The sequence below is a fragment of the Pseudophryne corroboree genome, chromosome 1 (assembly GCF_028390025.1).
Source record: "Pseudophryne corroboree isolate aPseCor3 chromosome 1, aPseCor3.hap2, whole genome shotgun sequence".
In the NCBI taxonomy this organism is placed as follows: Eukaryota; Metazoa; Chordata; class Amphibia; order Anura; family Myobatrachidae; genus Pseudophryne; species Pseudophryne corroboree.
Window position 1 is genome coordinate 407270868 of NC_086444.1, and position 16320 is coordinate 407287187.

General features: G+C 47.3%; 1 protein-coding gene across 5 annotated transcripts in view; it reads right to left on the minus strand.

Moving 5' to 3' along the window:
• Window positions 1-247: 247 nt before the first annotated feature.
• DAO (D-amino acid oxidase) overlaps window positions 248-16320 on the minus strand; it is a 261261-nt gene continuing 245188 nt past the window's right edge. For all 5 annotated transcript variants that reach the window (XM_063913265.1, XM_063913266.1, XM_063913264.1 and 2 more), the window contains 2 exons: window positions 10615-10713; window positions 248-2051 (listed from right to left, as the gene is read on the minus strand). In XM_063913265.1, the coding sequence (XP_063769335.1) occupies window positions 1923-2051; window positions 10615-10713 (228 nt within the window). In that variant the 3' untranslated portion in view covers window positions 248-1922. The remainder of the gene's footprint in view (window positions 2052-10614; window positions 10714-16320) is intronic.

Sequence of the window (16320 nt, forward strand, 5' to 3'; positions counted from 1 at the left end):
ATAAACATGAACCAAGCCCTTTGTGTGTAAATAAAAAAGGGCAGAAAAATTATTACATACAGTTGTTTTCCTATTGTTATAATGGGTAGGACTTAGCAAAAGAAACCTTAAAATTCATCTTATTGCCCACTGCTGCTACAGAAGAATAGGTAATTTATAAAGTGCCAGATGCTTCAGAAGCCACTAACATTGTTCCATTGCCCTTAGAGTTCTGCACACAAAGTTCTGAATACAGACAACAAAGAGATTTAATTTCATAATACAAATGTTCTTTATTTAGTGTTGGCTTGTAGGCTAGCTGTGATTTCTGCGGTTTGAATATAGCAGATGGATCTACAGATAGATATACTTCGGTGCCAGATGCTAAGTCCATTTGTCAGTAATACTGGGCTACGGTGTTATTGCAGCAATGTCTGAACCTGCAGGATTAATGTCGAACCTAATTACTTTCAGTGTTCTCTCCACGCTCTATTTTTTGGGTGGTTCGCCCAGTAAAATTACCCTGCTGCCCGGCACTTTTACATGGCTTAAAATCCCACTGCACTGTGACGCTGACGCACAATACTTCTTCACCGCGATTGGCTGCCCCACTCATGCCCTGATGTCAGACGCGCCACCTGACCTCACTCGCACCTCCTGTAGCCACACGTTGGCCTGCAAGTGTTCTTCCTGGTCTCACGTAACCTCTCATGCAGGAAGGTCAGCTCCTCGCCCACAGTCATGAAGGAGCTCCTGAGCAAGTCTGTGCCCCCTTTGCCGCCCTACGAGATGAAGGAGAAGAGCCCCTGCCCCTTGAGCTGCAGAGCTTGCACTTCATCCAGTGCTACAGGTCCCTGGAGAAGGGGGAGAGGGTGCTGCTGCTTGGGCAGCTGAGTTTGGGATGAACCATGCCAAGGTGGCAGAAATCAGCAGCAAGCTGGTTCAGGCTCAGCAGAAGAGGGACCTGGGCATTGTCCTGCAGGTGGAGGACAGGCTGAGGTACTACTTTACACCCCAGTACAAAGTTCTCTTCAGCTATATTAGTAAGCTGGAAGGGGGTATGAAGCTCCTGGTGGACCTCAGAGCTGACCTGGTGTTATGGCTAAGCTGGCAGATGTCCCCCACCTTCAGGTAAGATTCCTTGCGTGTGTTTAGTTGTGTATTACATGGATCATTCGTGGGTTTACCTACCCTCTTCAGGCTGGCAATGCCACCAGGTTACTTAGATGTATGTATCCTGATAGAAGCATCTACTACTGTGCAGTGGTATGTAAGGGGCCATACTGTGTGGGCATTATGTGCAATAAGGGGCCATTCTGTGTGGACATAATGTGAGTTTGTACTATTGTGTGGTCACGCCCCTTCCATGTGAGGCCACACCCCTTTTTGCACGAAGGCTCCCACCTGGCTGCTACTTAATGTCACCCGGCTGCCAAATTTTTCTGGGGAGAACACTGTTTTTATTTTCTCATAACCCACACAAAGACTCCATGGGGTAAATTTACTAAGATGGGAGTTCTATTTAAGATGGGATGTTGCCCATAGCAACCAATCAGATTCTACTTCTCATTTATCTAGCACCTTCTAGAAGATAATACCTGGAATCTGATTGGTTGCTATGGGCAACATCCCATATTAAATAGAACTCCCATTTTAGTAAATTTACCCCCATCTTTCCCAATAGTTACACTTCTCAATCTAATCATTTATCTGGCTGATAATGATATTCTGATGATGTTCTCATAGAACATATGCTTATTGCTCATTATCACAAGTGCTTGTTTACCATGAACCTAAAGTTACACGCTAATACAAGATTTAGAGTAGCTTTCATTCTACACACAAGTATTAATTTCTGACATGATTTCATTGATTTCTTCCAGTTGCCAGAACTAGATATAAGAATTACAATACAAGTACCATCAGAAGAAAAGCCCTGGTGATCACAGGGAAGACTTAGGAATTCTGTGTTTCTTTTCTTCAGCGATTTGCCCAAAAATCTTGGCAGCCTCCATAGCACACCCCCAATGTATGGTGAGACCATATCCTCCATGGCCATAGTTATGTATGAGCTGTAAAAGAGAGTAGGGATATTTGATTTTGACCAACTTTTATGCACACAGCGCATGATTCAGAGATGTATGTAATGGTGATGTAGGCAGTGAAGAGATTTTTTACCACCACACATTCACCAAAGCTGCACTGCACACCCAAAGTGATTATATTGCGAGTTTGCACACACACAGGATTAATTCACAAAGTGAGAGGCAGGTATTCAGCAATTGGGGGAGGTGACGGGTGGCTAGAAATACACAGTCACGTTGGGACTGTTTTCTGGACGTTGCCTAGTCACTCGCTGCAAATTCGCTCACAGCTGGAGAGCCGCCATGTCCGCGACAGCAAGACTTACTCAGAAGTTTGATGGCCAACTAATGTGTTTCCACTTTTGTATGGAAGTGGTGGATGTGAGATGCGGGCAGTGGGCGTGTCTGTGCACAAGATGGCGTCTAAGTCAACAGGCCCACAGTTAACCCTAAGTTTAGTATAAATCTCACTCTAATTGAATAAACAAAGAAAATACGTGTACAGATAGGACATATCTGTAGTTAACTCATACTGTACATCTTTGCTGCAGTCACAACAAATAGCCCCTTCTCAAGCGACCTTGGTACACCAGGTCGCTTGAGAATTTTCTAGCTTCAGGCATCTTTTTTGCTGAAATGTGTCTTAGTTGCAACCCAATGCATATCTGTGTGCGACTGAGTCTCTGGCAGCTTTTTTCCAATACAAGTTCTATTCTACATCTAGCACCAGATACAGGTTTATAGAATACACAACTTACTACATAATGTCAAGAAAGCTTTCTGAACCCAAACAAATACACATGGTACATACAACAGTTTTATACGTTTTGAGCAAAAGACAGGAGCAGAATGCGTAGCTTGAGCACATGATGGGCATGTGTATGAAACTGCAGCACATGTAGTAAGGACTCATCCACTGACACAACTTTTAGGAGATGTGTACGTTGTAGGAACAGAAGGACTGGCGCCAACAATACACAATGTTTCAATAGTACTATGCAGCCACTTCTGATTGGCTGATAGAGTTTTTCTGATTGGCTGATTGTGTCTTCATTAGCAACTTGGCTATATTACACAAAGATGAGGCTGTCTATTTGCATTACTTATCATTTCTATTTTGACTACTGCAGAAAATAATCCCATTTGACTTAAAATGGGAAGAGACGGGGGGCGTGGCCTGACGGGATATGGAGTAGGACGTGTTCTCCTAGCTCCCCAGCCGACTACATCCTGAATATATCCTGCACCCCCTGAGTGACTGCACAAGTGGCCCTACACGGTACCTCAACATCTGCTGCCCGTTCTGGACCTCACTTTGGGAGGATACAGTGCCTGGTGTCCCTGCTGAGACCGTTGGAAGGGGTGAGCTGCCCCAGATCTGCATGCAGCCGGCGCCATCTTGAATGCTGCTGCGGGGGAACTCCACCATCCGCCTCCTACCCGGCTTGCCTGATATACCCCGCGACCGGTGAGTGGACAGAGCGGGGGCCCCGCCACCCGAACAGCGCCTCAGTTTGCTCCTCTCCCCCGCTGGATGACCAGGGCACTTGTCGCGGCCGTGCTGTGCGGAGAAGCCGCCGGGCGCCATCTTGCGATTGGCGGGCGGGTGCACACACGGAGCTCCGCTGCCCGCTCCTGACAGCGCTGGACATATATTGAAGAGGCCTGGGAGCTGACCGGAGGGCACTTCCCCCTGTCCAATACAGGAGCCCTTGCACCCCTAAGAATATACTACCAGCTGTGCTGACTGTGGAGGATCCCGGGCGCCATCTTGGGATTGGCAGCAGGCTCAGTTCTGTTCCTATCCATACCCCCCCTGCTGGAAGTGCCTGGTAACTGACGCCTGTTAAAGTGAAAACCTGCTTTGCTTTGCCTCAGGAAAGTGCTGGCTGTTAAGGAGGGAAAGTGCCTGACTCCCTGATCCTGAGTACAGCTCCCACACCCATAGTGCCGACACGCAGCAACACAATCAACAACACTGGTCCTTTTATATATATATAATTGTCCCGTGCCTCTTGGCCTTCACACGGCGCGCTGGTGCCTGCGTCCCTTCTCTTGGTCTGCATTGCTTTGATACATAATTAGAAAAAATAATACGGCGGCACTGTGTTGTCCAAGATGGTGAAAGGCCGCCAACAAAACGCGGCGGCGGGCGCAATGGAGAAGTTTGTTCGTAACCCCGGTCCCCAACAACAGAGGAGGGAAATTACGCAAACTGAGTCTTCGCCCCCCTCTCCTGCACACAGCTCTGCCTCATCTGAACCGCCGGATGCTGCGTTACAAAGAGTGTTGGACGCCGTGACAGCTAGTGAGGCCCGATTGGCTGACAAAATTGGGCAGGTGCAGTCTGATCTCTCCATTATCCATCAGGACCTGCAACGGGTGAGAGAGAGGGTGGGTGAGGCCGAAACCCGTATCTCCAATGTCGAGGATACTATCACTCCACTGGGACGGCGTACTGATACTTTGGAGTCTCAGATGACTGATGTGCACAAAAAACTGACGGATATGGAGGGACGCTTACGTCGCAATAATGTCCGTTTCATTGGTTTGCCCGAGAAGGAGGAAGGCTCATCTCCTGAGGAATTTCTAGAAACATGGCTTCGGAAGGCATTTGGTCCCGATGAATTCTCGCCTCATTTCACCATAGAACGAGCTCATAGGGTTCCGATGCGCCCATTGCCTCCGGGGGCTCCACCTCGTACCTTCATCGCCAAGTTCCTTCACTTCCGTGACCGGGATACTGTTCTGAAACTTGCTCGCACGAAAGGCCCCCTAAAATGGAACGGGTCGCCAATATCGGTCTTCCCAGACTTTGCGGTGGAGGTGCAGAAAGATAGAGCTCAATTCCTGCCTGTTAAGAGGAGACTCCGGGAACTTGATTTGCCGTACGCCATGCTCTTTCCATCACGATTACGAGTGGTAGCTGATGGCGAGACTAAATTTTTTGCGACTCCTCGAGAGGCGATGGTATGGCTGGATAGACGCTTCCCGGCGAGACGGGCTCTGGCTGATCCGTGATTAATTCCTGTGACTATGGGTGCAAGAGATTTTATGTACAGGATAAGATTATCTGCATATATATTGGGGGAATGCAGGATGTGAAAAATGTTTAAATATCTCAGCGCTGCTCCTTGAGGGTGGGGGGGTGGTGGGGGGGATAAGTGCCTACCCTATTTTTTATCATGGTACTTTTCTCACGCAGGCCTATCACTATATGCATATCGCTGGGATGCTGGGGAGGGGTGAGCTGGGGGGAGAGGAGGAATATATTAGTGGCCTGAATATGCACGATCATATTTTGTTCTTAAGTCCCGGGGGGTGACTTTGTATGCTTTGCCCCCTTCTTTTTATTGTAAGGGGGCGATTTCGTCTAATGGCTGGGGATATTTTGTTTGTGTTTTGTTCTCTTTATCTTAGGGCCATTACATAATTGGCTCCACCCAGAGTGAAACGGGTTGTGTACTCTGGGTCTGAGCCGGTGTTAGGTTAAGGGATCCAAGTATGCTGCAGGTTGGGAGTAGTGTACAGGGAGGGGGGAAGTTAATAGCTGCGGTTGTATTTGGTATGGATACTTAGAATTTGTGTGTGTGTGGCTTACGAATCTATTAATTGAGCGGTGGTGCCCTTTACTTATATTCAAAGAGGATGGATCTGGCTGGCTGTGGGCTGCAGCCTCTATTATTGCCAAAATGACCACTCATGGCTGGGCTTAGGTTGTTGTCATGGAATGTACGGGGCCTCAATGATAAGATTAAGAGATCTCTGGTGCTTCGACAAATTAAGCAATATGCCGCTGATGTGATATGTCTTATGGAGACCCACCTGGCGGGCAGCAAGACCCTAGCCCTTAAAAGGCCTTGGGTGGGGTGGGCATTCCACTCTACACATACTTCTGCCTCTCGGGGGGTCTCTATTCTTGTAAAAAGGACTGTTCCCTTTGTGCTGGAGTCAGTACAAACGGACCCATGGGGGAGATATGTTTTTTTAAAGTGCAAGATCCACTGTACCCCTTTGCTTTTGCTGTCCGTGTATGTGCCTCCCCCGTACTCCTCAGATGTCCTGAAAAAGGTTGCAGGGTTTATGGCCTTATCACCGGGAACGCCCGTGGTTTGTGTGGGAGATTTTAACAATGTGTTGGATAAAGCGATGGATAGATTCTCAGCTAATTCCTCCGGTCCACACTCCGGTAGAAATGATTTTGCTGATGTCGTGTCGGGGCTGGGTCTGGTTGATCCCTGGAGACTGAGACATCCTTCTGTTAAACAATATTCATGTTTCTCACACTCCCACTCCTCGTTCTCTAGGATTGACCTAGCCCTTCTCTCGAGCGATCTGATTCCTAAGGTCCGGGATAGCAAATATGAGACTAGGGGTATATCGGATCACTCCCCTTTAACATTGATCCTGGATTTTAATGGCTCTAGAGGCCAGACAGTGTGGAAGTTCAATCCGTTCTGGCTAATACATATGGGAGATGGCTCCGATCTGGTGGCCGCGTGGCGGGAATTTTTCGAGATGAACAAGGTTGGGCAGCCTATCTCTAATTTATGGGATGCGTTCAAGGCCTATTTGCGGGGAACCCTAATTAAACGAGTGGCTAATTTAAAAATATTTTTCAGACACCGGGAGTCCGAACTAGAGACCATAAGTGTTGCTGCAGAGGCACAATATTTACAGGATTGCTTGGATAGTTCCAAATCTGCATGGTTGTCAGCCCAGGGGGAATGGAGGGAATATCTAATGGAAAAGACTCAGCATAGACTTCTCTTCTCCTCTCACGCCTTTTACGCCTCCGGGGATAGGCCAGGTTCATATTTGGCCTCCCTGGCACGGGGTGAGAGGTCCGCTAATACCGTGATTGAAATAGAGACCTCAGACGGTACCACTTTATTGCAGACCCCACAGATTGCGTCGGAATTCGTGTCGTACTATAGGAGGTTATATAGTTCTAAATTAGACTGTACCCCGATGCAATTAGAAGAATATTTACAGACTATACAGCTCCCCTTGCTGACTTGTGAGGCACGTGACTTCCTAGAGGCACCTATTACACCTGAGGAGATTGCGATTGCGATCAACGCTGCCCCCGGTGGGAAGGCGTCGGGGCTCGACGGCATACCGTCTGAGTTATATAAAAGCCACTTAGATTTTTTTGTCCCCCAATTACTTGAGCTATATAATCAGATATTTACACAGGAATCCCTCCCATTATCTATGGCGGAGGCTTTGATTATTGTCCTTCCGAAACCCGATAAGGACCATAGGAAAGTTGAGTCTTACAGACCTATCTCCCTTCTTCCGACCGACATTAAAATTCTTGCCAAAATCCTAGCATGTAGATTAAATCAGGTCATTACGCAGCTCATACACCCAGATCAGACGGGATTTATGCCCAATAAATCAACATCCATTAATCTTAGACGATTATTTACCCATCTCCAGATCTCCCGTGAGGCAGCCTCATCCATAGTAGTTTCATTGGATGCCGCTAAGGCCTTTGATTCCGTGGAATGGGAATATTTGTGGAGTATCATGCGTAAGTTTGGTATAGGCCCCAGTTTTATCAAATTTGTCCGTTTGATGTACTCCTCTCCCATGGCTAGGGTGGCGGTTAACGGCTTTGTGTCGCACTCCTTTCCATTATCTAGAGGTACTCGTCAGGGATGCCCATTGTCCCCTACCCTGTTTGCGATGGCCATTGAACCCCTTGCTTGTCTTCTGCGAGCGAACCCTGAGATTGCTGGCTATACAGTGGGCACCAGAGAGGAGAAAATAGCCTTATATGCCGATGACATCCTGCTATTTGTGGATCGCTATGCTGAGTCTATGCCGAAGATTTTAGATATTATTAATAAGTTCGGAGGTTACTCTGGGCTCCTGATAAATTGGGAGAAATCCTTCATTATACCGCTACAGGGCGAGGTCCCGGCCTCCCCAATGGTAGCTCTCCCTCTAAGGTGGGTGAATTCCTTTAAATATCTGGGCATCTGGGTATCCAATGACCCTCATAAATTTACCTCTCTTAATATCACACCGCAAATATCTTATCTCCGCAATAAAGTGAAAGTCTGGGGGAAACTGCCCCTGACAGTCACAGGGAGGGTTAACTTGGTGAAAATGGTTTTTCAGCCCAAACTCCTGTACATCCTACAACAATCCCCAATATATATCCCCCAGAAAACTTTCAAACAGATAGATGGTTTGATGTCCTCTTTAGTCTGGGCTAGTAAACGGGCACGGTTGAAACTTACTACTCTGACCAGACCCAAAACGTCAGGGGGGCTGGCTCTTCCCAACTTTCGTTTTTATTACTATGCAGCACAATTAGCACATCTATGGGAATGGGTTAATGAATCTGACACCTCAAGTCTGCACTCGCAGGCGGTGTTGCGGGAGTATCCAGGTGGCTCCCCACTGAGACTACTTCTCTGTGGAGGCGTCAGGGGGTCGGCACTACCACTGATTAAACAATCTATCACTATTTGGAGACAGGCACACCGGATATTGCAGGGGCAGGGCATTGACCCTGACACTCCGCTGGACAATAAATTTGGATTGCCGGAGTTGTGTCAGCTTCAAGTCAGGGAGGTATGGGAACCGTGGGGAATAACTTCACTGGGACAATTATACACTGGCGGGTTTTTTAAATCCTTTCAGCAGATTCAACAGGAATTTAATGTCCCTTCAGCGTATTTTTTTCGATTCCTTCAACTACGACATGCTATGACTGCACAATTCCCCGATGGCCCGCCGGCACTCACTGATTCCCCGGTCAAACTGCTGATGCAGACGGTGGGATCCAGTCATTTAGTCTCCAAAATATATGGCCGTTTACTCCAAATGCACCATATAGACCCTCTTGGCGCCCTTAGGACCAAGTGGGAAACTGATCTAGGTCCAATATCGGATGATATGTGGGAGGGTGCTATGGGATCGAGCCGGCTTTCAACATCGTCTGTTAGATATCAACAAATTCAGTTGTTCGTGCTCCACAGAGTATACATGTCACCTCTGAGATTGTCACATATAGGGGGATCCCATAGTTCTAAATGCCCCAAGTGTGGCAGTCTGGGAGCAGACTTTTGGCACATGATATGGCTATGCCCCTTGGTGTCATTCTTTTGGGAGGCGGTTATACGTGCCATTGCAGCTACGGGTATCCCCTCCACCGTACTTACACCTATATCTTGTATATTGGCAACTATAGATGAGGAGGCTCTAGATCCACCCAGTCGACGCTATGTTGTAAGCCTCTGTGCTCTGGCCAAGGTTTGCATAGCCAGACTGTGGATGGCTAATGAAGCCCCAACACCACAATCCTGGATTGCTCTGGTTAATGCCTCTGTTATACATGAAAAATTTGTATATTTGGCCAGGAATGGGGAAAAAAAGTTTATTGCTATATGGGGAAAGTGGTTGAGCTCACGATATTTCGCTTCACGGTTGAATAATGCTGATCCCTAGATTTATTTAACTAACCGATGGGGGTGTTGACTGTGCGAGGTCCCTGGGGTGGGTGGCCCATGGCTGGCCGGATTCAAAGATTCTAAGGCACGTTACTGACATGACAAAAGATAATAAGATGTGTGTATAATATTTAGAAGGTTCGGGTCATCACTGCTCTATCGCTATTTTTGACTTCGAATGTGATACATAACACCACGTCACACTGTTATTGACGAAATACCGTAAGCATGTTGTTGTTTTATTACTTTTTATTTCTATAAGAGTTTAAGCCTAGTTGAGCTATGTTTGTTATAGCTGCCCTAGGCAATGTTTAAATGTTAAAGCATTGTAAAAATCAATAAAAACTTATTGAATTTAAAATGGGAAGAGACAGATGTTTGTAACATATTGAGAATTCAATCAGCTGCGGAAATTTACCGCGGCTAATTGACCTCCTGGGACTATTCAATTACCCTCAAAACTACCCTCAAAGCCAACACTGTTCAGGGATTTCTATTCACCTGCCTGAGACAGGCGAAAGATAATCCCCGATAATCTGACCTGTGAAATTATCACGGATTCTATGTGTTTTCTCCCGAAAACAGGTCATTTTTCGGGAGAAAAAATAGGCTATAATTGAACTAATTGCCTGAAGTGAAACATTGTTTTTTTTCTTAGAAAAAAAGTAGCAGGGCTAATTGAATTTTCCCCATAGTGTCTTGGATAGTTACATTTGATGTGGATCATGCCACATTCGCATTTTGTAATAACTGCAAATATCCTCTCTTCTGTGTAACACTTTGTTTCATTATGACCTACACCAGCTAGGGTAATGTCATTAACCATTTACTACTATCACTGCACAGATCTCTACACTCTTTGCCCAATGCTGTGCATAAGAGTGGTACAAACGTAACTCTTGAGCTGAGAATCCAGAGAAGCGTGTGACTGAACATATGCACTTTTCCTTACATGCATTACATCCTTACATCTAAATAAGCCCCAATATGCTCAGATAGAGGATAAAGTAAGTGCAGAATATTGTGAGCTGAATGTTAACACTTTCTGTGCCAAGGTGTGTCCGATATAAATATGTACTTACGTCACTCTTAACAGATCCAGACACAAAGGGCTCTCTTTCTAGCCTGACTTTGCTGCGAGCTGGTCTCAGTCCTGCCCAGTCATACACAATCTTCGCATTCTGCAAAAGTTGAAGACAGTTCTTAGAAAATTCACCAAGTCGCAGCTGATGCACAGTGATTTTGGAGCTCTGCATAAGAAACTAAAGCTGCTTTTATTATGAAATAAAAGTTGCAATGAATGTGGTACCCTTTGTGAAGTAAAGTCTGAGGTTCTGTATTATGCGCTGCATAACTTCTACCTGATATTGGGTTGCAGTTAACGGCAGGCGGAATCCCGGCGTTCAGGATACCGATACCAAAATCCCGACAGCCAACAATGCCGACAGCCAAAGTCCCGGGGCACCAAGGCTAAGATCCTGTGGCGAGCGCAGTGAGCCACCAGCCCGCAAGGGACTGCGCTCACCCCGCTGCTAGCATTCTGGCGAGCAGGATGACGCTGCCGGGATATTGACAGCTGGCTTCCCGTCCGCCACTAAATGTATGTAATACCTGGTATTAGCTCAAAACAACCAGCTGGCTTAACCTGGCATCTCTCACCCTGTGGGTGAAAGTGTATAAAACAGAGGGTGTGATAACAGTAGAACAAATGCAGAGGCGGCAGGTAAATCGTGCAGTGGTGGACTTGCGGAGAAGAAAATCTATGCCCTGTAATTTGTCATATTACTCTTAAAATACATGCAACTAAAAATAAACATGTAAGACTGAAATTGTGTAGCCACAGGTGTACACCTACATTCAGGCTGCCTGCTCTAAATCAAGTCCGGCATCCTAACATTAGTGATACTTCCATGTTATCACATTCTGCATTTCTTATATTGCTCAACTGCAACTATCAAACAGATAATAAGAATTTACTTACCAATAATTCTATTTCTCGTAGTCCGTAGTGGATGCTGGGACTCCGTAAGGACCATGGGGAATAGCGGCTCCGCAGGAGACAGGGCACAAAAGTAAAGCTTTAGGATCAGGTGGTGTGCACTGGCTCCTCCCCCTATGACCCTCCTCCAAGCCTCAGTTAGGATACTGTGCCCGGACGAGCGTACATAATAAGGAAGGATTTTGAATCCCGGGTAAGACTCATACCAGCCACACCAATCACACCATACAACTTGTGATCTGAACCCAGTTAACAGTATGATAAAACGTAGGAGCCTCTGAAAGATGGCTCACAACAATAAACAACCCGATGTTATTGTAACAATAACTATATACAAGTATTGCAGACAATCCGCACTTGGGATGGGCGCCCAGCATCCACTACGGACTACGAGAAATAGAATTATCGGTAAGTAAATTCTTATTTTCTCTGACGTCCTAAGTGGATGCTGGGACTCCGTAAGGACCATGGGGATTATACCAAAGCTCCCAAACGGGCGGGAGAGTGCGGATGACTCTGCAGCACCGAATGAGAGAACTCCAGGTCCTCCTCAGCCAGGGTATCAAATTTGTAGAATTTAGCAAACGTGTTTGCCCCTGACCAAGTAGCTGCTCGGCAAAGTCGTAAAGCCGAGACCCCTCGGGCAGCCGCCCAAGATGAGCCCACTTTCCTTGTGGAATGGGCTTTAACAGATTTTGGCTGTGGCAGGCCTGCCACAGAGTGTGCAAGCTGAATTGTACTACAAATCCAACGAGCAATCGTCTGCTTAGAAGCAGGAGCACCCAGCTTGTTGGGTGCATACAGGATGAACAGCGAGTCAGATTTTCTGACTCCAGCCGTCCTGGAAACATATATTTTCCGGCCTTGACAACGTCTAGCAACTTGGAGTCCTCCAAGTCCCTAGTAGCCGCAGGCACCACAATAGGTTGGTTCAGGTGGATGCTGAAACCACCTTAGGGAGAAACTGAGGACGAGTCCTCAATTCCGCCCTGTCCGAATGGAAAATCAGATAAGGGCTTTTACAGGATAAAGCCGCCAATTCTGACACGCGCCTGGCCCAGGCCAGAGCCAACAGCATGACCACTTTTCCTGTGAGATATTTTAACTCCATAGATTTAAGTGGGTCAAACCAATGTGACTTTTGGGACCCAAAAACTACATTGAGATCCCAAGGTGCCACTGAAGGCACCAAAGGAGACTGTATATGCAGTACCCCTTTTACAAACGTCTGAACTTCAGGGACTGAAGCTAGTTCTTTTTGGAAGAAAATTGACAGAGCCGAAATTTGAACCTTAATGGACCCCAATTTCAGGCCCATAGACACTCCTGTTTGCAGGAAATGTAGGAATCGTCGAATTTCCTCCGTCGGGCCTTACTGGCCTCGCACCACGCAACATATTTTCGCCAACTGCGGTGATAATGTTTTGCGGTTACATCCTTCCTGGCTTTGATCAGGATAGGGATGACTTCATCCGGAATGCCTTTTTCCTTCAGGATCCGGCGTTCAACCGCCATGCCGTCAAACGCAGCCGCGGTAAGTCTTGGAACAGACAGGGTCCTTGCTGGAGCAGGTCCCTTCTTAGAGGTAGAGGCTACGGATCCTCCGTGAGCATCTCTTGAAGTTCCGGTTACCAAGTCCTTATTGGCCAATCCGGAGCCACGAATATAGTGCTTACTCCTCTCCATCTTATCAATCTCAGTACCTTGGGTATGAGAGGCAGAGGAGGGAACCCATACACTGATTGGTACACCCACGGTGTTACCAGAGCCTTTACAGCTATTGACTGAGGGTCCCTTGACCTGGCGCAATACCTGTCGAGTTTTTCCCAACGGTTTATAATCATGTGGAGGACTTCTGGGTGAAGTTCCCACTCTCCCGGGTGGAGGTCGTGCTGAGGAAAACTGCTTCCCAGTTGTCCACTCCCGGAATGAATACTGCTGACAGTGCTATCACATGGTTTTCCGCCCAGCGAAGAATCCTTGCAGCTTCTGCCATTGCCCTCCTGCTTCTTGTGGCACCCTGTCTGTTTACGTGGGTGACTGCCGTAATGTTGTCCGACTGGATCAACACCGGCTGACCTTGAAGCAGAGGTCTTGCTAAGCTTAGAGCATTGTAAATGGCCCTTAGCTTCAGATATTTATGTTAAGTGATGTCTCCAGGCTTGACCATAAGCCCTGGATATTCCTTCCCTGTGTGACTGTTCCCCAGCCTCGCAGGCTGGCATCCGTGGTCACCAGGACCCAGTCCTGAATGCCGAATCTGCGGCCCTCTAGAAGATGAGCACTCTGCAACCAGAAGATGCGACCCGGACCATTTTTCCAGTAGGTCCCACTGGAAAGTCCTTGCGTGGAATCTGCCAAATGGGATTGCTTCGTAGGAAGCCACCATTTTTACACAGAACCCTTGTGCATTGATGCACTGAGACTTGGCTCGGTTTTAGGAGGTTCCTGACTAGCTCGGATAACTCCCTGGCTTTCTCCTCCGGGAGAAACACCTTCTTTCTGGACTGTGTCCAGGATCATCCCTAGGAACAGAAGACAAGTCGTCGGAACCAGCTGCGATTTTGGAATATTGAGAATCCAATCGTGCTGCCGCAACACTACCTGAGATAGTGCTACACTGACCTCCAACTGTTCCCTGGATCTTACCCTTATCAGGGAATCGTCCAAGTAAAGAATAACTAAAATTCCCTTCCTTCGAAGGAATATCATCATTTCGGTCCTTACTTTAGTAAAGACCCGGGGTGCCGTGGACCATCCCTACGGCAGCGTCTGAACTGATAGTGACAGTTCTGTACCATAACCTGAGGTACCCTTGGTGAGAAGGGTAAATTTTTTGACATGAAGGTAAGCATCCTTGATTCTTCCAGGTTCGCAATCACTGCTCTGAGTGACTCAATCTTGAATTTGAACCTCTGTATTCAAAGATTTTAGATTTAGAATCGGTCTCACCGAGCCGTCTGGCTTCGGTACCACAATAGTGTGGAATAATACCCCGTTTCCTTTTGCAGGAGGGGTACCTTGATTATCACCTGCTGGGAATACAGCTTGTGAATGGCTTCCAAAACTGCCTCCCTGTCAGAGGGAGACGTCGGTAAAACCGACTTTTGGAAACGGCGAGGGGGAGACGTCTCGAATTCCAATTTGTACCCCTGAAATATTACCTGAAGGATCCAGGGGTCTACTTGCGAGTGAGCCCACTGCGCACTGAAATTCATTGAGAACGGGCCCCCACCGTGCCTGAGCTTGTAAAGCCCTAGCATCATACTGAGGGTTTGGCAGAGGCGGGAAAGGGTTTCTGTTCCTGGGAACTGGCTCATCTCTGTAGCCTTTTTCCTCTCCCTCTGTCACGAGCAGAAAAGAGGAACCTTTTGTCCGCTTGCCAACAAAGGACTGCGCCTGATAATACCGCGTCTTATTTTGAGAGGCGACCTGGGGTACAAACGTGGATATCCCAGCTGTTGCCGTGGCCACCAGGTCTGAAAGACCGACCCCAAATGCCTTTTTCAAGGCAATACTTCCAAATGCCGTTTGGAATCCGCCTCACCTGACCACTTACTGGTAGAATTGGACAACGCACTTATACTTGATGCCAGTCGGCAATATTCCGCTGTGCATCTCGCATATATTTTCAATGCTCTATAGGCAATAATATACTGTCCTTATCTAGGATATCAATATTTCCAGTCAGGGAATCCGACCACGCCAACCCAGCACTGCACATCCAGGCTGAGGCGATTGCTGGTCGCAGTATAACACCAGTATGTGTGTAAATACATTTTAGGATACCCTCCTGCTTTCTATCAGCAGGATCCTTAAGGGCGGCCATCTCAGGAGAGGGTAGAGCCCTTGTTCTTACAAGCGTGTGAGCGCCTCATCCCCCCTAGGGGGTGTTTCCCAACGCACCCTAACCTCTGGCGGGAAAAGGTATACTGCCAATAACTTTTTAGAAATTATCAATTGTTATCGGGGGGAAACCCACGCATCATCACACACCTCATTTTATTTCTCAGATTCAGGAAAACTACAGGTAGTTTTTCCTCACCAAACATAATACCCCTTTTTGGTGGTACTCATATTATCAGAAATGTGTAAACATTTTCCCTTGCCTCAATCATGTAACGTGTGGCCCTATTGGAAATCACGGTTGTCTCTTCACCGTCGACACAGGAGTCAGTATCCGTGTCGGCGTCTGTATCTGCCATCTGAGGTAACGGGCGCTTTAGAGCCCCTGACGGCCTATGAGACGTTTGGACAGGCACAAGCTGAGTAGCCGGCTGTCTCATGTCAACCACTGTCTTTATACAGAGCTGACACTGTCACGTAATTTTCAACAGTACATCCACTCAGGTGTCGACCCCCTAGGGGGTGACATCACTATTACAGACAATCTGCTCCGTCTCCACATCATTTTTCTCCTCATACATGTCGACACAAACGTACCGACACACAGCACACACACAGGGAATGCTCTGATAGAGGACAGGACCCCACTAGCCCTTTGGGGAGACAGAGGGAGAGTTTGCCAGCACACACCAAAGCGCTATAAACTGTATAGGGACAACCTTATAATAAGTGTCTATCCCTTATAGCTGCTTATATATTTTTTAGCCAAATAAGTGCCCCCCCTCTCTGTTGTACCCTGTTTCTGTAGTGCAGTGCAGGGGAGAGTCTGGGAGCCTTCCTACCAGCGGAGCTGTGTGGGAAAATGGCGCCGTGTGCTGAGGAGATAGGCCCCGCCTCCTTCTCGGCGGGCTCTTCTCCCTCTTTTATCTGGAAAACTGGCAGG